At 35.4% G+C, this 26,919-nt stretch overlaps 1 protein-coding gene across 1 annotated transcript in view; it reads left to right on the forward strand.

The window, feature by feature from the left end:
* Window positions 1-3,620: 3,620 nt before the first annotated feature.
* Window positions 3,621-26,919, forward strand: part of LOC125678884 (collagen alpha-3(VI) chain-like) — a 39,657-nt gene continuing 16,358 nt past the window's right edge. Inside the window, exons 1-8 of the mRNA XM_048917656.2 lie at window positions 3,621-3,848; window positions 12,563-12,712; window positions 19,609-20,055; window positions 20,332-20,505; window positions 20,603-21,031; window positions 22,590-22,754; window positions 25,484-25,885; window positions 25,986-26,147. Coding sequence (XP_048773613.2) covers window positions 3,731-3,848; window positions 12,563-12,712; window positions 19,609-20,055; window positions 20,332-20,505; window positions 20,603-21,031; window positions 22,590-22,754; window positions 25,484-25,885; window positions 25,986-26,147 — 2,047 coding nt within the window. The 5' untranslated portion in view covers window positions 3,621-3,730. The remainder of the gene's footprint in view (window positions 3,849-12,562; window positions 12,713-19,608; window positions 20,056-20,331; window positions 20,506-20,602; window positions 21,032-22,589; window positions 22,755-25,483; window positions 25,886-25,985; window positions 26,148-26,919) is intronic.

Genomic DNA, 26,919 nt, shown 5'->3' on the forward strand with positions numbered 1-26,919 from the left:
TTACTAGCATTTGTAAAATCAATCTGCAAGCATCCTCAAGCATTGTAAAATCAAGTTAGTTCACAACATGTATCCAGGATAAGAGCGTGATCACACAACGTGCTTAAAGCTCTGCATGAACAAATATCATAAATCAATAAACACACGTTCACATCATTCAGTGTAGATTCAAGGCTGTTCCCATCAAGGCAAAGAGGGGTGATTGAAATTCAATGCTTTATATGGAGAAAATACATTTGCTCAAGTTAGCGATGATGGAAATGGTCCTTTCCAAAAATTATTTCTTCAACTCGTTTAATTGAAGTGGTCAAAAGTAATATTTCATCTATTCAGCAAATGAAATATAAATGAAATGTTGTGCTAAATGTGCTTTTATATACACAATGAATTTCTACATTGCATAACAGGTGCTGTGTGGGGGGAGTGTAACTTCAAGCAGACACTGATGAAGGTCATGTGCAGCGAGATTGAAAGTGTTTGGCGGAAGTATAGAGTAAGGAGACGAAATTTTTGTACTGGAATATATGTAACTCGGATAGTCTGTCATTTAAGCAGATTTTTAAGTAAGAATAATGAGTTCCACTAGTATATTTTTTCATCTCTTGTCTACTCTACTAAAGCATTATAACGGATATGCTGTTATGAAACTACTAAAATTGAAAGAATCTCGAGTGGAAAATTAAACAATATACAACTAACCAAATATCGTTACCAATTGTAATGAAAGTCATTTCCTCTCATGAACGTGAACAATATGAATCTTGATAAATACGACTATTTTATCGGCTAGGAATATTCTACTAGAAATGAAAGTAAAATGTATTTATAAGAAAATTAATTTCATGAGGGTATGAATTGCAAGTTTCACGCCATCATACTTTTCATGAAGCGCAATCGCGCTTAATAAAGTATGCTGGCGTAAAGCATGGCAGCTCATGCATTCAGGTATTCTCAAAAATGAAATTCATTTCCTGAATATAAAAGCTACATGCATGCATGCACTATACAGCAGTATTGTCTCTTTCAATCTGTTCGATACGCCAAATATATTGTATAATAATATTTCTATTTATTATGAATTGCTGGATTAATTGGATTTCATGTTTTACACAGGTAGTGTAGAATGCTCGAAGAGGATAAACATTGGAAGATGAAAGACATTCAGAACAAGGTAATTCAATTCTTATCAAAACTTATAACCTGAGTATATATAATTAAAGTCACTTAAAACTGTCTATGTCCAGCACATGTCTTTTTGCGTGTTATGTGTTCCTGTCCCGGGGGTCTACGTCCCACCTGGGTATCATAAAGATATTTTTTCGGGGGTTGGCCGTCTTCATTCATCATAACTATCGTCAAGTAACATGAGGTTATTTGTTGTTTTTCTCTTCCTATAAATAATGAGTATCATTACATCAGGTCCTGTAATTCATTAAATAAAACCATAATGCTTAAACACACTACGGAATAAAGGCAACGTTTCATGGTTATATTAAAAACACAAGCGCGCAAGGCAGTACATATTTAAATAACCTAAATGATATAGTTGAAAGAAATAACAAAGAAGAAGGCTGACGAAAAATCTATAGCTAAGTATTTGAATTTACAATTCTCAGATTTGGCTCAACTTGTTTGGCACGCTGTTTTTTGGCTATATTTAGATCTAAAACTTCATAGATATTTCGGATTTCAAACATTTCGGTTGAGCATTACTGAAGAGACATTATTTGTCGAAATGCGCATCTGGTGCATCAAAATTGGTACCGTATAAGTTTTACATTGATGACTGATAACAAAATTATATGAAGCCTCTGTTACCGCGATGTCGCCGCCATCAATTTCTTTTCTCGATATAAGTGTTGGACATCACACCATCGTTCTTTCTTTGAATTTTTTTTCCATCAGCATGATGCATATATTAGTGGGTTGACGAATTTCATACATTAGCTCGGTCTTAACAGGTAGTTGAATGGAATGGTATCGAATTATTTTTTTCCACTAGTGTTAGACAACTCGGGTAGCAATAAGTATGTCAACAAAAATGAAAGACGCCCTTTACGAAGCGTAAACTCGAGAAGTTTCTTCGCAAAATGTTCGAAATACTGGTTTTTTCATAATGGAAAATTCGGCGTCAATCACTGAAATTTCTGTGTTGCGTTTGGTAGGGCTGAGAAAAGATGATAGTTTTATGAAATCTGTTTGACAGCTATAACCTGCGATATGAAAATGATTAATGTACAATGATTTCTAATTTTCATTTCAAATATTTGATAGAACAAATATGATGAAAAGTATATTTAATAATTTGATCTTCTATCTATTACACCAAACATTGGCCGTGTCACATACAGTGCACGAGAAGCAGTATTCAGTAGGGTTTTAATTAACATGTCTATCACTCTATCAAAGTTTTTAATAAGACATTACATACATTGTTCTTTTTTATAAAAGGAACGGAGGCCTCGTCCCGATACAGATATCAGATTTTAAACGTGTTACCGTGTCCTTTAAGTAGGTGGTTAATCGCAATACATTGATCACAGTGTTACAGTTTTGACCATATCACGAATTCAGTGCAGGGAACAATAACATGTGAAATGGAAACTATGATTTTTTCTTCCTTATTATTCGTCATTTTATATTTAATTCAAAGAGCGGGTAAGTACAATTTTTAACTTTTACATAATTTTACAAACTTGTGAAATAAATATTATTCATGAACATATATTACTGAAAGAAGTATGCAGTGTGTTAAAAAATGATTTTACCCACAATACACATTACAAATGATTTTACCCACAATACACATTAAAAATGGTTTGTAATTTTACCCACAATACACATTAAAAATGGTTTGTGATTTTAGCGTAAAAGTAAAAGATTACATGAAAATTACATCGTACCATATAGCATTGTACAGTGAACAATCTCATTAATCCAATAAAGAATAGACGTTTATTCGCATCGTAATCTAAACATATAGTATTTTCTCACTATGATTCAGCCTCAACGCAGACTTGATATGTCATCACAATATATTTCTGTTTTCTGATTTTACTTTTATAATGTAAACTTTTAATCTATAAACAATAAAAAAGATCAAGGAGTGGCACATTACTATACTACTCGCTCATTTGTGTGTATTTTTTTCTTCCAATGAATATCTATTCTAACTTACTTTGGATCAAGAACGAACGAACGACGATACTGTACAAGCTTACGATTTCTGTAAAAACAACCAATCGATTCGGTACGTGATTTGATGTTGTCTAATTGTGGAGCGACGAAAAGAGCATGTGAATAAATAGATGATCGCTAAGGTCTGTTGAGCCGTTTCTGCTCAGTTAAATGGCACTTTCTCGTTAATTGGGTCATTTCTGCTAAGTTAAATGACACTTTTTTGTTCCATTTGTCAGTCAGTTTTCTCCGAGTTCAGCTGGGAAAAAGGGAGATATAGTTTGGAAAACCAATCGTATCAGGTCCTAATCTCGGAATCATCACCTTTAGTCCCCCAAATTTCCCTCCTTAGTCTTTACTCTTCTTATAGAGTTTATGAAATTGATCACTGTTCGTTATCTTCACATCAAACTCTTGGTCAATGTCTATTTCAGATTGTTATACAATATCAGAGGGACAGTCGTATTACAGGTCATGTTCCTCCAGTTACTATTTGGACATTACGTATGGACGGTGGTACTGCTCCAAATCTGGTATTGATGTCACCAGCCGGATGGACAGTATGTGTGGGTACGGCTCTTCGTGTACTATGTATGCCAGTAACAGCTGGACAGGGGGCGATCCATGCCCCGGAACAGGAAAAACACTGGTGTGGCAAGACACATGCGTATGTAAGTATAAATAATTTTCAGATTACTTACTCAGAAATATCTTTACAGGTAAACAAAATGTGTTTACCTGCACCGTCATGTGTATAGTCATTGCACCAGAGTATGCTTAACTTGGATGCACATAAACACTGAATGTCGTTATTCAAAAAATGAAACAATGTCTACTTTGTTTGCATTATGAAGTCAAGGAAACAGTTATTGGGGAAGCAGAACGTGCCACAGAATTCCAGTGTTTTTATACCATCCATGATACATGTATGAGTAACCGACTAGATATTCATTCTTTATACATGTATTTAAAATTTGTTATTGTTGAATATACGCTTGAGTCTCGGTGCTTTCATCGGGAAATGTAAACAATGAAGCAGCAAATGTTTATAACAGACAAAACACCAGTCGATGTAACTATAAACACGTGGAAACTACGAAACATTCACACTTTTTATACGTCTGCTGTCGTCCGTCTGTCTGTCTGTCAGTCTGTTCCTTTCACTTTGTCTTCACAACTCCTCCTAAATCCTTTAAGAGATTCTGATGAAATTTTGGTACAATGAAAGACCACAATGTGGAGCTGTGCATATTCCAAGGGGAATGCTGTCCAATGTTTTTAAAGAAGTTGTGGTCATTGGACTTAATTTTTTTCTATTCAAAATACTTTGTCTTCGTAACTTCTCCTAAACCCTTTGGGGGATTTTAATGAATTTTGGTACAAAGAAAGATCACAATGTGGAGGTGTCCATACTGCAAGGGGAATGCTGTCCAATGTTTTTTAAAGGAGTTACGGCTCTTGGACTTGGTTTTTTTTCTATTCAAATGGGTTTTTTTCTATTCAAAATACTTTGTCTTCGCAACTCCTCCTAAACCCTTTGGAGGATTTTGATGGAACTTGATACAAAGAAAGATAGCAATGTGGAAATGTGCATATTACAAGGGGAATGCTGCACCACTATTTTTGAAGGAGTTAGGGCCCTTTGACTTAGATTTATTTTATGCAAGTATCTTGTCTTTGCAACTCCTCTTAAAACCTTTGGGGATTTCAATGAAACTTAGTACAAAGGAAGGTCGCGATGTGTAAATGTGCATATTACAAAGGGAATGCTGTCACACTATTTTGAAGGAGTTACAGCCCTTGGACTTAGATTTATTTAGTGCAAAATACATTGTTATTGCATCTCCGACGAAATCCTTTTGTGGATAATCCTTTCGTGGATTTTGCTTTAATAGTTCTATCAAACAAATGCTAAACAGCGATAATAAAGCCTTGAAGTTTATTACAGCCCATATAAAATTATATGGGCTGGAATGCCGTATCAGTGAGGTACATGTATATAGTTGTCAATGTGAATGAAGATGCAACTCATCCTGTATTTTATTGTTACTTGTAATTTTTTATGCCTACAGATTCAAACATATGGGGGCATAGATTTTTTGGTCTGTCTGTTTATCTGTGGAAACAAATAAACTTAAGTCATGTGTATGAAGACGTTATAGCCCATGGGCTTAGATTTGTCTTTGCAAATACCTTGATTTTGCAACTCATAGAACATTTTATATTGGTCCAAATTATTATCCTTGGATATGGATTTACTTCTTAAAATTCCTGGGTCAATAATGTATGCGGGTGTATCATGTACCGGTTTAGAGGTGTCCTATTTTTAGATGTACGCATACAAGATACATATATCCTATGAAAGAAAGGTATGAAAGTATTTCTATCTTTCATATCACATAACAGGGGTTCGTGTTTGCCCAACTATCTATTTTGTATTGCTTATAGGAGTTATGAGATTGATCACTGTTCGTTATCTTCACCTTTCTGATATAGTTGCGCGGATGAATTCGTCTGCTTGTTTTAAAAACAATTACAAGAAAAGTTAGTGCAAGCACCAAATTCATAGACCAGAAAGATTTTGGGAAGTGTAAGAACTAAATAATTTCAGAAAAGGGTGCTCCAAGATTTCCTTATTCAAAAGTGCGAGAAAATTACAACACGAAGGCTGGTAAAATTTAGAGAAATTTTGATCAAATCCGGAAATGAACGAACTAAGTGAAAAGAATCGTTGATTATATGAAGTAACTATTTATTGGTAGCTCAATAATGCAACTAGTCTTATGTAAGATTTTAATTTAATTCGCAATTTCAAAGTCTGCAGCTAACTATACACAGTTTATGCTTGTCCGATCGATCGATACAAAGTACGTTTGTCCGCTCAATCGATATACTTCGCCTTGAATAAATATAATTTTTTCCCGTGACATTGCACGCGAAAAAAATGTGATCTTGACAGTTTCCGTAAAGTCACGTGATAAAGATTTTTTTATCTATACTTATAAATTATCAAATTTCGCCAATAAACTAACTCCGAAACGCTTGCTTTAGAGTTACTGCTTGCTCCTTTAATATTGTTCCATGTGTGAGGTGAAGTTCGTAAGCTATAATCGAATCTTACGTGATAAGTAAATGTCGTAACATCAACTAAAAACCTACTTTCATTTTCGAAAAGCTACACTGAAATAGCAATGCATGAGAGTACAGTGGCCTACACGCTTTGGTGGATCTAAGCCAGTTTTGTTTTTTTTTTATTTTTAATAACAACATAGATAATACGATATGAAGTAAATCCGTTGTTCATCGATGCTTGATTTTAATCTTACAGAGGAATTAAGTTTCAATAAGTTTTGAATAAATGAAATATGTCTGATCGTTTTTTCAATCCATGATTTTAGTCTTGAATCAGTCTTATGTTAATTTCTAGAACGAAGCCCCAAAGGCATTATATCACTATAGACGCTTAGATCTACAACAAATCGCACATTCTCGAGCCTTTTGGGCAAGCCGAGAAGTCGTGATTGGTTTACAACATGATCAGCATAAAATTGTGTAGGTGTTCAGTGTTAGTTATTGTAGTTTTGACTGGGCCCATATTTATCATAATATGAAGATTTATAATTATATCACTTCAACAAGCTGAAAAAAATCAATGATTTTTTAAATACGATATCCATCTGATATTTTCGATGTTCTTAATTTTTCCCGTGATTATAGAAGTCACTATTCCGACTTTTTGTAATAATTTATTAACAGTGGCTGATACGTACAAACACATGGATAAACACAAAAAAGTTTTTAATTTGGTTGAACACGTTTTGTGATGACACAGAGCATAAAAGTAACTAATAAGTCGAAAACTATCCAATATGTAAGATATCGAATGGTCCGGGGCTGTTCTGGGAAGTTTACGCCTTATAACCTTAAGTTAAAACATTTTACCGAAATTAGGTTATACACTACTTAACCGTGAGCAATGTACAAGAAATCAGGCCACTGTTTATAATATAGCAGTTTTTCTGTTTGTCATGCATATAGTACATTATGTTTACAATTATTGCGTTGAACAAGAAGAAACGACGTGTATTCATAATTTTGCCCACATATTGTCGCACTGGACAAAAACTACCATAAACATATTCGCAACATTGACTTTCAGATTTTAAGATTAAAAATGACCGTTCATTTTGTCTTTAGTCAACTATTCGACATGACGAAATACAATTACATTCGTAAAATCATTATCTAATATTCAATACGGAGAGAGATCATTTGTGTTACATAAGAAACATTTGATTTGGAGTTCCAAGTGACTTCCTCATAATCAAGTTATTTGTTTGGTTTGTATTTTGTTTGTTTGTTGTTTTCGGTTTGTTTGGTGGGGGGTTTTTTTGTTTGCTGTATATGACATAAATAAATATAACATAACTAGTGCATGCAATTATTCAAAAGGTGTTCTTAAATTCATTTGAATTAAAGATACCGTTCATTCAATTAATATGCGCAACAATTGAAATGCCCATTATAAAAAAGTTCTTCCTCTGTGCAACATCATCTAGTTGTGATTTCCCCCGCTTGCAAGCGCGGGGTTTTATCTAGTATTTGAATAATGAGGCCTCTAAATGGGATACCTGTACATTTTCACAATGCCGCGCGAGTTATTTCACCCTGAATACGTTGTGGTCCACAATTTATGGGTCAATATAGGAATTTACTCTATCTGATTGTTCTGAAGAGATTTTTCTGCAATTGGTGAAACATTTTAGTCACTGGTATTATTTATGTGTCCATTGTATGCTTTTTTTGCATGCAAAGTTGGGCCATGATGTAAGAAAGTCTGTAAATATTAGTTCTCTACTTATTTAGATCAGGATCAAGATATTTAGCATATCATCAATTCTTCATTATTAATTCTAATCAATATTTTGGACAACTAAAACACAATAAGATATGCAAAAATTACATGTGCAATCAACGCATGTACATTACATTAGCGGATCTAGAGAGGGACACGGAGGTTGCAAAACACACCCCCCTCTGATTCTTGCAAGGGAAAGAGAGAGAGATATCAGAGTATGGAATTCATACTTTTCCATGAACTGCATTGATTGTAGGATAAACATCTAACATTCAAATACTTAGGGGAGGAGGGGGTGTAAAAATTCCTGTAAGTTTACATCATCCGACATCGATTTTCACACACTGACTACTATTATTTTCAACATTCATCAAATTTAGCTTGAAAGGGGAATGCGTGTTGATGAAAAGTATGTGAATTTAGGTTTGTTTATTTCTTGGGTTTTTTTTTTGTTTTTTTTGTTTTTTTTTTAGCTCACCTGAACCGAAGGTTCAAGTGAGCTATTCTGATCACATTTTGTCCGGCGTCCGTCTGTCTGTCTGTCCGTCTGTCCGTTTGTCTGTACACTTTTCACATTTTCGATTTCTTCTCCAGAACCACTGGGCCAATTTCAATCAAACTTGGCCAAAATTATCCTTGGGTAAAGGGCTTTCAAGTTTGTTCAAATGAAGGACCATGTTCCTTTCAAAAGGGAGATAATCACAAAATTGCAAAAATAGGGTGGGGTCATTTAAAAATCTTCTTCTCAAGAACCACTGGGCCAGAAGAGCTGAAATTTACCTGAAAGCTTCCTGACATATTGCAGATTCAGGTTTATTCAAATCATGGCCCCCGGTGGTAGGATGGGGCCACAAGGGGGATCAAAGTTTTACATACAAATATATAGGGAAAATCTTTAAAAATCTTCTTCTCAAGAACCACTAAGACAGAAAAGCTGATATTTACATGCAAGCTTCCTGACATAATGCAGATTCACGTTTGTTCAAATCATGGGCCCCTGGGGTTGGATGGGGCCACAATAGGGGATAAAAGTTATACATACAAATATATAGGAAAAATCTTTAAAAATCTTCTTCTCAAGAACCACTGAGCCAGAAAAGCTGATTTTTACATGAAAACTTTCTGACATAGTTCAGATTCAAGTTCGTTCAAATCATGGTCCCCGGGGATAGGATGGGGCCCCAAGGGCTGATCAAAGTTTTACATACAAATATATAGGGAAAATCTTTAAAAATCTTCTTCTCAAGAACCACTAAGCCAAAAAAGCTGAGATTTACATGAAATCTTCCTGACATAATGCAGATTCAAGTTTGTTCAAATCATTGGCTCGGGGGGTTGGATGGGGCCACAATAGGGGATCAAAGTTTTAGATACAAATAGATAGGAAAAATCTTCTTCTCAAGAACCACTGAGTCAGAAAAGCTGATTTTTACATGAAAACTTTCTGACATAGTGCAGATTCAAGTTTGTTCAAATCATGGCCCCCGGGGGGTAGGATGGGGCCACAAGTAGGACGGGTCAAAGTTTTACATACAAATATAGGAAAAAGCTTTAAAAATCTTCTTCTCAAGAACCATTGGGCCAAAGAAGTTGACATTTACATGACAGCTTTCTGACATAGTGTAGATTCAAGTTTGCAAAGGGTAGTTTGGGCCATAATAGGGACTAAGGTTTTACATGCAAATATATATGGAAAGTCTTCAGATATGGGCCAAGGTGACTCAGGTGAGCGATGTGGCCCATGGGCCTCTTGTTTTGTTTTTTGGGGGGTGGGGGGTCTTTTTTATTTTGTTGTTGTTGTTGTTGTTTTGTCAAACATTGAACTGATGACAGCCCTTAGCAATAAATGTAGTAAATTTGTTTGTCATTTTAAATTCATGTTTGAAGAGTGTTTTTATTTGGTAGCTAACCTATAAAACTAATACAGACGATAAAAAAATAATACAAAATGCATATTTTAATCCTCTGATTCACCCCTCCCCCTTTGAAAATTTTCTAGATCCACGCTTAGACAAAGTAAATTACATTTTCAACTATATTCTCTTATATAACACTATTACGAGCAATACGTATTTATCACTGTATAAATATCTATACGGGGTCAACAGAGGTCACGGCTGTGCGTATCAACATTTGTTAAAAAATAGGTTACCGGTACTGCTTTTACTAAGGCAATACACATCTAGCCATCGCTTCCGCTTATTACAGACGTCTATCAATAGATGAAATCAATATCACAAAATGTATTTATGATTTTATTTGTATCCCAAGCAGTGGACTTTCATCAATAATAAACACATTTCTGTACAACAATGTTTAATGTCTTACTTATGTATGTCTAAACGTCTGCTACACTGTCCCCTGGCCACCCTTATGAAAACAATGGCCGACTTAGGTAACTTTGATATAGATGATGCGGAATTGTACCTTCTGCTAGACGATGACATATTTACATTACTAGATATTTCCTTTATGGCAACCTACATTCCGCACTGCCAGCGTGCCACAGCCATCACAGTTATGAGTGATGCCGGTTTCAAAACATGTTTATGTTGGGGCATCGAAGGAAGGTGTCGTTGAAAACCTATAACAAAAATTTATCGAATCAACAGAAGCGTTTAGTGAGCTCATGTTTGTCACCAAATAGCCTACATATCCAAATCAAAATCGTCCCTTACCTTCATACACTTCCATATCCTCTGCGATGTCAGTTTTGTCAGGAGATTCATCAGCGTCCTCTGTCCTGTCTATAAATGATTTGCCTACACCTGACGGCTGCCGCTCTATTCCTCATGTTCCTCCACCCCAGTCTTCTGTTAACTCCGTAATGTCCATAGAATATCTTTCAAAGTCGGTCTTCAACAACTGCGTCTTCAACTTTCAAAAGTGAAAGGGCGCAGTGCAACTGTAACGTTGCGCACCCCCATTTGCAGTACGTTTCGATAAGTTTATTCCAAATTTACCAATTCATACATAACGAAGAGTTTTCAATTATATATTCCTGAGTTAATGTATATGTCTTTGTTGATATACTTGCTTTTCAGCGTCTTAATGAAAACATTTCTTATTTTGATAGAAACAATGTGAAATATATGGAAACGTGTTGTTGAACACAATTCAGCAATGGCTATCGATCAAAAATGTAAATATAAGTAATACGGTATCATTTTAAAATATCTATATAAATACGGGTTGGTCATGTGATCAAACTACATAAAGCTCAAACATTCTTTACCCAGAGTTCCGTGTGCTCCTCGCACTACACCTCTGTCAACGGCTTTTTACAGAAATCTTGTAAAAGTTTCTAATATCCAACATTTATGTTTTCGACTAAATATTTAGTCATACTATGAAAGGTTTTTGGTAAAATTAAATTGATGCTTACTGTAAATTGTTTAAAATCGCCGTTTTGTGGTCCTAAATTTGGAACTACTTCGTTATATGTGTATGAACGTGGGACATCCACGTGGTGAAGATTTGAGTGTAAACATGGAATCAAAAGTAAGAAAGGCTGTAAAAATACGATAAAACTTGTGAAATAAGAGACAAACAGGTAAATGGTAAATATGTACTTATTAAAGTGCCTGTGGGTTATGAAAAGAGCCTGATGTCATCACCTGTTACCAGAACTTTTAAACGGAAAGGAAACCGAGAATCATTGTTTATATCATGTGATTATATTGTCACGTGATTCCAAGCGTTGATGTGTATGTGAAGTTTGCGTAACGCGCCCTCTGGTGAGATAGATATTTTAAAATGAGACCATATTTCTTAAGTACATGTATATTGAATCTGCATCTAATGTAATTTTTCTGTTAAAATCTGGATTGCTTTTTTTGTCTTTTCACTTCGAATTTTTCTGAGGTCAGGTTTAATGAGTAGCGAAAATTTAATCAATTTTAAAGTTCTCATTGATCCGGCATATATGGGCACACCGCTGTTTTGAGTGGATTTACCTTCTGTTTCATGGCTACCTGATTGCGGCTTTACGCTGTTTTTGTAATATTTCAGCCATTTTACGGTTGTTGGCTATTCCTAAGAAAGTCATAATCTTTAATGTTTGCGTGTGTACATGCATGCAGTTCTTGATGCGACATTATCACAAACCACTATTGTTTTATATATAGTGACATCATTACTGGACTGATATATTTTATACTAGAGATGCAATGTTCAGGCATTATATGTCCGTCAACAATATATCTCCTCCTGCACTAAACGTCCGCTCGATTTTCGACCAAACTGTCACTATATGTCCGCCTTCATATATGTCTGCCTATGTTTTTAACGATCTATCATAAAATCTCCTCCCATATTTCTATTTATTATTTCACGGTCATTTGGGTAATATTTCGTCATAAAACAATCGTCAAAACGAGTGAGTCTGCGTTATATATGTGGGTGTACCGCTACAGAAACTCATAGAAAAAGCTTATAGAAATCCATTGCGAGGGGATATACCTCGCCTTGCGGGGTTCTTGTTACATTTCATGTATTGTATTTATTTCATTCTTTGATATATTTCAGCGAATTGGGGAAACTGGGGTTCGTGGTCAGGCTGTCCTAGTGATTGTACGACCCAGAGCCTGGTCAGATATAGGTCATGTGTCAAACCTGGAGGGGGTTGCGGGTCGGCTCCAGCAGATTACATTTCATGTCTTCGTGTCGGCTGCTCATGTAAGTAACAGGGTCCGGCAGACTGCATGTTTTGTCTTCGTGTCGGCTGCTCGTGTAAGTAGAAAGGAATTCATCTTGATTACAAGTAAGCTTGTTTGAGTTGTTGATAAGAGGGCGTGTCTTCTGGAGATATATTTCTAGTTTCCATATCCGGAAGACATGCTCCTGTGGTTGGTTTTAGCTCTGAAACAAACACATGTATTTTGTTTACCTTATAACCTACCCATTCCCTCAGCAAAGATTGTCAGTGTAGATGTAAATCGAGGAGAGAGGACTGTGTCCACAACAGAGTCCGGTTGGTTTGTTTTTGGCTCACCTGAGCTGAGAGCTTAAGTGGGTTTTTCTGATCACTCTTAATCCTTCCGTCTGTCTATAAACGTGTCACATTTTCGACTTCTTCTCTAAAGCCAATTTCAATCAAACCTGGCACAAAACATCCTTGGGTGGAGTGCTTTTAGATTTGTTCAAATGAAGGGATATTCTCCGTTGAAAGGGGAGATAAACACAAAAATGGGATGGAGTCATTCAAAAATCTTCTCAAAAACCACTGGACCAGAAAAGTTGAAATTTACATAAAAGGTTCTTGACATATTGCATAAATCATTACTACAGGGTGGGACCATAAAAAGGGATAAAAATTTTACATGCTCATATATATAGAAAAAAGTCTTTAGAATTATCTCTTGATCTATATGAGCAAGGGCTTTCATATTTTGTATATACATTTTTTAACAATTCTTTTTCCCCCCCTTTTTTTTTAATGAAAGACCTTTCATGTTATGCAATTGTGTGTGATCTAGTGACCTTGACCTTGAAATTGTCACCTACTATTAATAAAATCCGACTTATTCAATGTCCTAAACTATTTAAGGTAGATCTTTCATATCTAGTATATAAATTTCTTATGACAAAACATTTCATATCATGTCCTTTGACTTTGTGAACTTGAACTCTGAGTTTGAATTATTGTAAAAAAAAAAAATATAACGTACTAAGTATATTAGGAAGTATTTTTTGTACCATCACCTTCTTTGTCAGTAGCTTTCATATTTTTTTTATATGTGCATGAATTCCTTATGGCAAGACCTTGTGACACAATAAGCCAATCCAAAACTATAAGTTATCTTTCCTTGATCGGGAACGTAGTGTGCTTGCGTAATTTAGTTTAAGACTTCCGGGTAGTATATTCGAGAAGCGTCATTATTAACAGTGCAGAAGGCCGCGAAGATATTGTAATCAACAAATATGTTAACGCTAATAAAAATTTACAATGCATGGGTTTCCTTTATACATGTGAAAATAACAAACTCTGCATGTAAAAATAACTGAAAATTAATGTTATCAATAAAGGAAGACACCTACCACTCTTCCATGATTTCACGTGTTTCATCACTGAACTTAGTATATATCACATATTGCATAAATTTCCTTAGGATCTTTACTCAAGACCCCGTGTTGTAGCACAGTCAGATTTATAATGAAATGTCAGAAGTCGCTTGTTCAATATCCATGTAGTAAACATTCAGCGGTAAAAACACGTGCCCCCCCCCCCCCCCCCCCCCCGGTAGATGAGACATGTTGTTATAGTTGCGTGGGTCACTGTTATGCAGCAGAAGAAGTTTATGGATTCATATTATAATTGATGGATGCAAGGTGAAGATAACAAACAGTGATCAATCTTATAGCTCCTATAAGCAATACAAACGGACCCCTGGACACACCAGGGGTGGGGTCAGGTGCTTAGGAGGAGTAAGTATCCCCTATTGGATGAGGTTTTGGAGCAAAAGAGAATTGAAATGAAATCTATTTACAATGCATTAAGAAAAAAGAAAAACATTCCCACAAAATATCTCCGGCTCCTCCAACTTCTGAACTTACTCAGAAGTACACATTAGTTCAGAAGCACTGTATATTTCAAGATTTCAAATCAATTAATTTCAATGATTTTGAAATATTTGGAGATAATTAAGGTGACTGTGACACATAAAAGTACTGCAATATACGGCTGCAATTTCTATATTTTATAATAATTGATGTACATAGACCACAGATAAATTTTGGAGATGCAATTTACAATTATATTATTTATTTTTTTTATAATTTATAAATTTTTTATCTCACAAATATTGACATAAGACAAAAGAACATTTTTCATTTTTTATTTCTAACCACTTTCACACACTTTCATACTCACACTCATACTTTTGTTGGTTAGTGCTTACATTCTTAATATAATTGTAAGAGAAAAACGATAACAATACAGAGCTCGAGTAAATAGATAAAAGTACATGTGGCTTCAAAATTATGATTTTTTTTTATGTTGTCAAAAAGTGTTTTCCATACATGCAAGGTATTTTCGAATTTTTGTATTTCTAAATGCTGATACGCAATACATTTTTCAACCTTGTATATGTTGTATAGATAGAACAATAATTCCAAGAATATTGGCAATTTGGGGTTGTTGTTTTTTAAACAAGAAAACATATATTGTTTTGGATATAGGATAAGGAAATTTACAATTCTGTTGCCTTTCGACAATGGGAGTTCACCTAATAAAATATTAAGTACATTAAAACCTATTCTTTTGGAAGTTGTTTTATAAATGTGCATGCTCAGATAGCTCCATAATATAGATACTTTTTCACAGGCAATGAAAACATGTTGAATTGTCTCAACTTCATCATTACAAAAGGTACAACAATCAAAAGACACAACATTGATTTTTTTAAGATTATAATTGACAGGCAGAATTCTATGAAATATTCTATATTGTAACCATTGGATAGTAGAGTCCTTAGTAGTCTTAAAACATATAGTAAAAGCATCCTTGACACATATTTCTATTCCATAAGCTACCAGCTCTAAATTCCACTTTGAAACAGAAGTGGGTATATCATGGTTTACATTTAACTGTTTGTAAACAGATTTAGTACATTTAGTTTGCAAAATCAAAGGTTTATAATATAATGGAATATTAGGTGTAAAACCTCTATTGATTAAACCTTTGTTTTCAAACAATTTCAGATGAGTTGATATTGCACTCAATACACTGTTATATTGTAACATACAAACTAGAATATCAAATTTATGTTGAACAAGGTTATGTGATAAAAGATTCCCTTTGTCATCTAGGAAATCGTCAATGAGTTTTACACCTTTTTTATATCAGCTTTTGATAAACATAGTTTTCATACCCACTCTAATATTTGAATTATACCACACAGGAATGCTGGGATAGGTTTCCTTATAGAAATTTTTGTCAGAGGATTTCATTACATGGAGCATAGAAGTAAAAACATCTTGCCAAAAAATATTGTTTTCTGGAATGACACATTCAGAGATAAATGCATCTCCAAAATCAAGTAATTTGTGAACAAAATCATGACCATTAATTGCTTCAAAAAGATCTACCCAGGATTTATTTTCCATCAATAACCTTTTCAACCATGAACATTTTAAAGACATGATAAAATTGTTGATGTCCACCATTTTTAGACCTCCATGTTGGTGGTCTTGAGTTACAATAGAACGTTTTACTTTGTCACATTTTCCATTCCAAATAAATTCAAAAATATCTTTACTTAATGAATTAATTATCTCCTTTATCGGTGTTTGTAGTCATAGAAATAAATGGTTTATTTTCGGAATAATTAATGTTTTAACCACTCTAACCCGACCAATTGGTGTTAGAACTCGCCTTTTCCAATGTTGTAGCATGCTCTTTATTTTAGGAATCTGTATGTTATAGTTTAAATCTGTAATTTGTTGTAAGTCTACTGAAAAGTTAATACCTAATAAATTAAAAGTTGTTGAACCCCAGTCAAGTTTCCATCTAATATAATGAAAGACTTGATTTGAAAACTTTTAAGATCCGATCCAAACAATTTTTATTTTTGAGTTGTTTACCTTTAAACCAGAAAGTTTAGAGAAAAAATCTAAGGTATCTAATGCTGTAAAAAGTGACTTAGGTGTCCCATCAAGAGCAAGTGATGTATCATCTGCATATTGACTTATTTTGTGTTCCTTATCACATATCACAATACCTTTTATATCCTTATTTTGTTTAATTAAAATTGCAAGAATTTCTGCATAAAGGAGGAACAAATAAGGTGCAACAGGGTTGCATTGTCTACAGCCCCTCTCAATATTGAATTGAGTAGATACAAACCCACTCTGTAACACTGCAGTCCTAAAATTTGTATTAAGAATCTTCACCCATTCAATAATGTATTCACCAAAACCGAAATATATTAATAATCTATATATATAAATGACTATGAAATGGAGTCTAAAGCTTTTCCAAAATCAATTAAACCAATAGTCCTGGTATATTTTTACTTTCTGTATAATGCATAAGATCATAGATAAATCTGGTATTTTCTCCAATGTATCTTCCCTTTATGATTCCAAACTGGGTGTCTAAAATAAGATGATCTACAGTAGACTTGATTCTGTTATTAAGACAACCTGAAATAAGTTTATACAAGACATTCAACAATGTAATAGGTCACCAGTTTTTTAAAAATTGTCTAGGTTTATCACCTTTAGGCGAACATGAAATAATCCCCAATTGCTGAGAGATGGGAAGCTCTTTTTTGGAGAAAATACAGTTAACAGATTTTAATATGAGTTCTTTTAGATCTGTATTATTTATTTATATTTTAGAAAATACTTATTCAGAATCTGTATTAGAATCTGAGGATTCAAGAAATCCTTCAAAAATCCTTCATAATTGCGGTGCTTTTTAGAATTTGTGTCACAACAAATGAGGGTAAAACAATCATGATATTTCCCAAGAGGCTGACCGCGTCTGACCTAGCTGATAAACTGTCTGTCGGCCATTAATATTGATAGCATGTCTGCAACAGAATTGATACTGTATTTTATCATGTGTGTGTAATTGAAATGTTTACAAACGAATCTCATGTTATGTTTAGATTTTAATACATGTGAATACAGAAGGTATTTTTCATTTTCGTGATTTTCTTACTAGTTGAACAAGTTATTTTTTAAATCTGCTGAGACCTGAACAGATTAGCGGATATCACCGTGTCAAAATATGGATGTATAGAACTGCACTTTATGTGTATATCTATGTAATCTGACACAAAATGTCCAAACTCATAACAACAAAGACACCACTTGAAAGCAAGGTGAAGATAACGAACAGTGATCAATCTCATAACTCCTATAAGCAATACAAAATAGATACTTCGGCAAACACGGACCCCTGGACACACCAGAGGTGGGACCAGGTGCCTAGGAGGAGTAATGTGAATGTGCACAGCTACAATTTCCACAAGCACACCAATTAAGGAAACTTCCTCTCTCATTAAAATCAATTGCTGGTGAAGAAGTATTATTCTGAGAAACAATTTCTTCCTCTGTAGCATAAGATTCAATCTGATATCCCACATTTAATTCAATTTCTGCTTATGACATTTTAACGTTGATGCTCACAATGTGTTAAAAATACACACAATGTGTCGTACTGAAGTCAGTATCAGTGCTGCCCTCTAGTGGATAATAAGAGATAACCCAGCAGGGGGTAATATTTCTTTTTCAATATTGCAGCTGCCAAGCATTGAACAGATTAGTTAATCTTTATGAAATATAAGCCTACTTAAGAAAGCTACATCTTAATGATTTTCAGATTTCATTACACTGAACATACACCAAGATGACAAATTAAAACTCTTTGTCAAATGTTCATGATCACTTCCTTCAAGTGTTAGATGCTAAGATAAATAACAAGGTTAATTACTTTACTGACAGATAATACACGTATCAACATTTTGCCACGAGTTAAGTCCCTTTGCCGGGTCAGCGAAAGTTCAATCGGTGAAAAACAAAGTTTACCTTTACCTTACCAAATATAGAACGTTATTACCGTTATTTTAGCTAATTATCAAAACTTTCATACAAGTTCATGAGTTGCCCCCACCCTGGGGCATGATTGTAATTGACTGTAATTGATGGAAATGTAACAAATGTCAAAAGCTACAGATAAGAAAATTAGAAAGGTCAACAACGTGCGAACTACGATTTTTAACAGGGAGATGGCGGACAAGGGACGTAACTTGCGCGAAGTGTTAATATGTGTATTGATGATAACGAGACTTGTTTTTAATGATCTCCAAAAAGTAAACAACATACCTAGTGTTTTTAAAGGAGAGCGAAATATAAAACATTAAACTTATTTCTTGTTTTGAAGATTCGTTGTATATGAGTGGATGGGACTCATATGAGCTAAACAAGATTCTGAACTCTATATACAATTACTCGTTCGATCATGTCCATAACAGTATCTACAGCCGTATTTCCATTTTATTTCTAACTGAAACCCCTCTTTACTAGTTTTTCTTTCTAATTAAGTGGATTACATACTAGTGTATAGGACTGCGTGTCCCATTATCCTACTCAATGCACGCACTCTTCATCGCAGAATGGTCCATCAGTTGACGTAACTTTAGCAATAACCAGACATACATGTACACCTAAACTCGTAAATTTTTTACTTATTATATATCCTTCCATATACCCAAGACATGATCAACGCAGGGATGTCTTATTATTATCTAATATATTATCTAACTTTCTAGGCTGTTAATCCTTTGTTTCCATCAATATTTGTTGCCAATGTCTTGTTTGATTAAAATACTGTTTCTCCATCTTTAAATCACTAATGCAATAACACTAATGTGAGCAAGTTGTATTAGTGGTATACAATTGGATCAAACACAAGCTCTGGAAACTTATTATGACGTTCCATAATAATATTGATATACTTGCAATCGTGATAAAAACTGGATGTCCGAACAAGAAATCCAGAACTTACTGGTCGTAGGATCTGTACCTTATTGTGATGTTAAAGATGCATTCATTTTGTTTTCCAGCATCTTCAGAAATCAGCAGATATACACCAGACGACAGCGTAAACTACCTTAGCCTGTCATCAAACTGTTTTGTTTTAACGGGCAGGACATCGTACACATTTAGGGTCAAGGCACATAACGACGTGCATATGGTTCTGAGTAGTGTTGATAGTTATACAAGTGGTACACATTATGAAGTAATAATTTGTGGATGGGGCAATACCCGCTCTACCATCAGGTACAGTATAAGAGGAAGTGAATGCGTTGCATACAGTGCGACTCTTTTGAGTCAGACCTACTTCGATGATTTCTGGGTTTCTTGGTCCGGGGGGCAAGTTAAAGCAGGAACCGGTAGTACAGTTGGTAGCAACACTTTCATGACCTGCTCACACTCGCCTTCGTATGAAGTCAATTATATCTTGATCAAGACAGGATGGGGTTCAACAGGTGACTGGAGATTCCCAAACGGTATGTATAGTATCTGTTATAGCAAATACACTGCACAAAAAATTAAACGTCTTCAATTCACGAACGAGCAAAGTACCCAGTATACTCTGATAAAGTGAGGCATCACTTTATTAGAACTTTTAAAACAGGAATATTCAAAACGGCAAATCATTGATTTTATAAAACAAAGTCTTCACAATCTCTCCCAACAAATGAATATATATTGGGAGAAAATGTTACCAGGACTTTGTGGATATGTGGGTTGTAGATTACTTATTGTTCATTTTCTCTGATCAGATGTTGCCTGCACACATGAGACAAATAGTAACGTCAACGTCGCTACTGACGACACATCCTGCAATGGGGTCAGCTCGTACGCATGCGCCTCCTCATACAAACGGGCTGCTGGGAATACGCAACGTACTTGCCAAGTACAGAAAGTGTGGTCAGGATATCCGCTAATCTGTTCAGGTAAGACACCAAGACAATTTTGCTTGCATTGAACTTGCTATACAGGGGGAAAAACATATTTCCAACTCGTATTGAATCATCAACTTTTTCCTTCCAGTTTCAACTTGCAAAATTGATATCCTATTCATCATAGAAGCTTCTTACTACACGAACTCAATTCACTCTTCCCTAATGACGGTTATAGGCGATTTGGTGGGACTAATGGCCATTTCTACCAATGACATACAAGTCGGGGTCATTACGTATGACAATTCTGTGGACGAAAACATCAAATTGAATGCTTACTCATCAGCGACAGCACTGGATGCAGCTATTACCTCAATAACAATACCAAGTGCTTCTTCGTCGATTTACATTGCCACAGCTCTGAGAGTCGGCTTTTATGATTTCGTTAAGTTATCCAATGGAAACAGATTCGACGCCTACAGATATTTTATTCTTATCGCAAAAACTTATTCTTCCAATTATGGTAGAGATGTGGCAAACGCTATGAGACAGAACCCCAGAAATCAAGTCTTTACTATCGGTAAAGTACTAGTGTTACTTTGTTGCAATGTTTTCAAGAATAGCCATTTGATTCTTCTTATCTTGTCAATTAAGGTATTCATTGTATAACGAAAGGAGGTTAATTTAAATCAAAATAAATGTTTGTTGTTAAATAATGAGGAAAGTGAAATAGATCAAAATGATTAGAAACCGATCCGTTTGCACTAGAAACGTTTTTGAAGATTGATCCGGCTCAATGAAAGTAAGGAAAAGCTATTTTAAAATCATTAAATGATTCCCCTATATCATATTACCACCTACATATGGTGTTTATCTCCCTTAACTGATTCAATTGGCGCGATGAAGTTAACGATCAGTTTTTAAATCTAGACAGGCTATTGAAAAATAAGTTGATATTACAGGGCTTTAATCATTCTCGCTTATTAGCGTGTTTTATATCAATTTTCCAACCGTTTTTTTTTTTTTTTTACACTGATTTTGACTACAGATTGCTCCGTTTACCTGATTAAGATATAGGAATAACAGCGGAAGTGATCAGTCGACAGAGGCTGCTTACTCTTACCTCTGCACCTTACCCGACCTCTGGTTCGTCCTACGCTTCATTTTTTATTTTGTATAGGAATTATGAGATTGATCTCTGTTTGTTTACATACCGCCGTAAAATGCCTGAGATATTGCCAAAACGGCGTAAAACCCCAATCAATCAATATGCATTACATTCATTCCATATTTTATAAAGAGAAAGTAAACTTTTTGTGAAGAGTTTTATACGAAAATGTAATTCTCTCTTGAAATATTTTGATAAAACATGGTTTCCTGTAGCTTTCAATGTCAATTTCAAGATGAAATAAATCAAACAGCTATGAAATTTAGAAAATTATTTGTTAAGCCGTTCAAAATGATACCATGATGATTACAAAACCCACATTATGAAAAGGTGAAGATAACGAATATTGATCAATCTGATAATTCCTATACGTAATTCAAAAATTGTCGACTAGTGTAAACACGGACCCCTGGACATAGCAGAGGTGGGATCAAACAAACACGACCCCTGGACATAGCAGAGGTGGGATCAAACAAACACGGATCCCTGGACATACCAGAGGTGGCATCAAACAAAAACGGACCCCTGGACAAACCAGAGGTGGGATCAGGTGCCTAGGAGGAGTAAGCATACTCTGTCGACCGGTCACATCCACCGTGTGTCTTAAATTTTGACCAAGTATAGGGAATAATATGTAGTGAAAATCAATATATACAGAATACATAACAATTGGTAGGAAACATGTCGGACAGTATTCGGTTGATGGTGTTATACGTAGTCAGAATGGCCTAATAATTGGTATGAATCACATCAGACAATACTCATAAATGTAATGAATGAAGTAAGTGTCTTATATGAAATTGAATTTTCAATAAATTGAAATTATTAAAATGTACAATGATAGGACATTATGCTTATCCATAAAGACTAATATCGAAACAACGTATGATTGCATGGAAGAATATGTCATATAATCTGACGGTTTTACATTGATATCACCTGTTACTGACAGCTGATCTTTACACTCTAGGTATAAGTCCATCTTCATCTTTGATCTCGGACCTGAAGTTATCGGCGGGTGATGATGACAGATACTTGCAATTAAGCACTCCGACAGATCTCTATCCACATTTCAACACATTTCTACAGAAAATCGCCACGTGTCCAGCAACAGCACCTGTTCAAAGGACCGTCAGTAAGTTCGTATATATATATATTAGGCTTACAATTTCAAATAAAACCCTATTAAAATCGACAATCTGAACTCACAAATTTCCCGAAAATTTGACTTTAATTTCAGAACAATCAGGTGAGCTTTACTGTTAAAATATCTCCTTCACTTGCATCATCATTTACTGTTCACAACATTTTTAACCAATGAATTATTTTGAACAAGTTTGGTATGTGAAACTTACTGTGTTTAAAAACGTGAGATGCAAACCACATAAAAGTAGCTTGTTAATAGAGTGAATATTCAAGTTTGTTCAAATCATGACAGAAGATCTTTTGTGTTTGTGGCCGAACTGATAGAATAGGTGCAGACCGAAGAAATCTTGTTGATAAAAACATCCAAAAACACTTAGCATAAGAACTCGGCGTACTGACCTTATTACACACACCGACCAACACAAAGAATGAATACCCTACAAAACAGACCGAATAGGTGTAAAACTCCACTGATATCTTAAAATGGAAATAGTTGTTAGAAACTAAGCAGAAGGTCCGTCAAATTCTTTCAGATCCTTTGTTTTACTTTATCCATACATGCAAATACCGCAGATGCGTTTCTGACAAACTTTCTAGCTTGACTCGAGCAGTGGATATCTCTTATAGAATAAATACTTAATCCAAAGCTGTCTACATGAGAAAAAGAAAAATAACAGCATATCATTGTGACCTTGGATATATCGACGATGCTTTATCTATTGATTCACATTCTTTTTTATATGTTTCATACCGATTGATAGGCCGTTCTTGGCACACTGGTTTTGACAGTGACTATGGATTACTTCGTTTATGGGATCAAGGTATAGGGCTCACGGTGGGTGTAAACGGTCGACAGGGGATGCATGCTCATCTTAGGGACCAGATCCCATCTTTGATATATCCAGGGGTCCGTGTTTGCCCCCATTCTCTATTTTGTATTCCTTATTCTCTTAACAAAACTGATTTTCAATTATATTCCGATTCGATATATCGCAGTGAACTCGTTAAAGGACACAACAAAGTCGTCCATATCTGCTTCATATTTGGATATTTTATTGACCGTATTTATTAACGGTAAACTAACAATTCAACTTAATTGAAAAACAGGATGACTTCAGATTTTCAATCTCCAACTTCTCATATCCCACCTCTGGTGCGTCCAGGGGTCCGTGTTTGCCCAACTGTCTATTTCGTACTCCTTATGGGATTTATATGAGATTGATCGCTGTTCGTTATATTCACCTTTTATGTAGATAGCAATATCCTATTGTCATCTGTATACGGTGTTTCTATATCTTAGCTGATTCGTTGTGAAAGCATCTTCTGCGTAGGATTAATTTTCAAATCGAGACAGCCTTCTTGCAGATATGTTGATATTGGACTTTCAGCTGCGGATAACTCCGTTTACCTGATCAGGATATAGGGCTCACGGGGTGTGTGACCGGTTGACATGGGATGCTTACTCCTCCTAGGCATCTGATCCCACCTTTGATGTGTCTAGAGGTCCGTGTTTCCCCAACTATCTATTTTGTATTGCTTGTAGGAGTTATGAGATTGATCACTGTTCGTCAACTTCACCTTTGAGCTACAACCTGGCATTAGGTTGAATGCTGTCTTGCGTGTTTTATACTAATTGTAAGACCGTTCTTTGCATGCTGATTTTGACTACATATTACTGTCTGAATTTCATACCGATTGTTAGGCCGTTGTTGGCACATCGATTTTGACTACGGATGACTCAGTTTATTTAATCAAGATATAGGGCTCACGGCGGGTGTGACCGGTCAACAGGGGATACTTACTCCTACTCCTCGGCACCTGATCCCACCTCTGGTATTTCCAGGGGTCTGTGTTTGCTCAACTCTCTATTTTGTATTGCCTATCGGAGCTGTGAAATTGGTCGCTGTTCGTTATATTCACCTTTCATTACTCTGTCTCTATATTAGTGAAAAATTCTCGAGAGAGACTTTACACAATATAAAACCAACCCAGCGTTTACCTTATCATGATCTACGGTTCACTGTGGGATTTAACAGTCAAAAGGAGATGCTTTCCCTTTCGTGGTACTTGATGCCCTCTCTGGTGTATCCAGGTCTGTGTATGTCCTATTCTTAATTTTGTTTTCCGTATGGGAATTCTGGGATTGATCACTGTTCGCTAACTTCATAGTTTCTTTGAATAAACGTAAAATGCAGATATATAAGATTGGCATGCATGTTAGGAAAACACATCAAACACGGATAACTATTTACTTGGACCTGGCCAGGAGAAATACACGTCGAAAATATTCTCTTAATTCTGTATATTGAAAAAATCACAATATACATATAGGAATTATGAGATTGATCACTGTTCGTTATCTACATCTTTCACTGTCACTTCATGATATAAACTGCGACACAAATTAACACATGTCGCTTACCCGTGTTCAACCAGCGGAAATATCAAAGTAGAATATGTTTTCTGAATTTTTACATACTAGCTGGTTGGGATGCCTATGGTCCGTAGATGTAATGAGGAACTTGATACTATAGGTGGATAGGTGGATACACATCTACATGTAGTGTATTTTTACACACACACACACACAGAGAGAGAGAGAGAGAGAGAGAGAGAGAGAGAGAGAGAGAGAGAGAGAGAGAGAGAATTTTACCATTTTTGGAAAGTAATGTAAGATTTGAACACCTCTAATATAACATTGTTTTCTGTTTTCTTTAGGCTGTAAGCTGGACATAGCGTTTATTGTTGAAAATTACAACCTGCGCTATATAAAGAGATTCGTAGTCGACTTAATGGATGATATACCCGTCTCTTCTAGTGGAGTTAGAGTAGGATTTGTGATATTTGATTCGGGAGCACGAACCGTGTTTGGACTCTCAAATTATACCTCCAATGAAGCTCTGCGAGGGGCTATTGAAGGAATAGTAGAGACAAGTAGTTCGTATCACTATGTGGACAAAGGTTTGATAGAAGCCCGGGACAACGTATTCACAGCCGCAGGAGGTGATAGAACAGACGCCCCAAATTACTATGTTTTTGTCGTGGGACCATTCTACAGGAACACAGATGCAGTAGCTCGAGACGTCAGTAGTAGCGGGAACAATTTCATATTTGCTGTTCGTAAGTACTCTGTATGTGAAATGTGCAACCATTGGACATATACTGTAATTTTCATGCGACAGAAAGTCACAACGTTTCACACTGTTTGCTTGTGTTGCAGATATTGGTTCCTCGTATCACGCGGAGTACCAGGCATCTGTTGATTCCTGTGGCGATTACTCCAAGTACACGAACATCAATTGGTATAATAACTTGGTGACTATCCGAGAGCAAGTTATAGGAAATATCACAACCTGTCACAGCGTGGTGGAAACAACACCAGGTATGTATTTACTAATAGACATAGCTATGTCGCGTGGTGAAGACAACACCGGGTATGCGTTTAGTAATCGACATAGCTAGGTCACGTGGTGGAAACAACACCAGATATGCGTTTACTAATAGACATAGCTATGTTGCGTGGTGAAGAGAACACCAGGTATGCGTTTACTAATAGACATAGCTATGTCGCGTGGTGGAAACAACAGCAGGTATGTATTTACTAATAGGCATAGCTATGTCACAGCGTGGTGGAGACAACACCAGGTATTTATATACTAATATATATAGCTATGTCATGTGGTGGAGACAACACCAGGTATGTGTTTACTAATATATATATAGGTATGTCACAGCGTGGTGGAAACAACAGTCGGTATGTATTTACTAATAGATATAGCTATGTCACAGCGTGGTGGAGACAACACCATGTATGTATTTACTAATAGATATAGCTGTCACGTGATGGCAACAACACAATGTATGTATTAGTTAGTAACCATATTTAGTTTACCTCGACGAAGATTGATTGATTATGGTTTTACGCCGTTTTGCAATATTTCAACCATTTTACGGCGGTTAACTAATTGAATACGTTTGGTTGTGAATGTTTGAGTTTCCCATGACGGTCCCCAGTGAGCCTACTTTTTTTCGAACATCGAAGAGGTGATGAGATTTTGACCATTATTTGTCTGCCTTTCTCTTCATCTACGGTTGTAAACCATTCGCATTTTTATAGTTCTAAATTTCCTCGATACAGCTATAATTTAGTCACG

This window comes from Ostrea edulis, chromosome 2 (assembly GCF_947568905.1).
Source record: "Ostrea edulis chromosome 2, xbOstEdul1.1, whole genome shotgun sequence".
Lineage (NCBI taxonomy): Eukaryota > Metazoa > Mollusca > Bivalvia > Ostreida > Ostreidae > Ostrea > Ostrea edulis.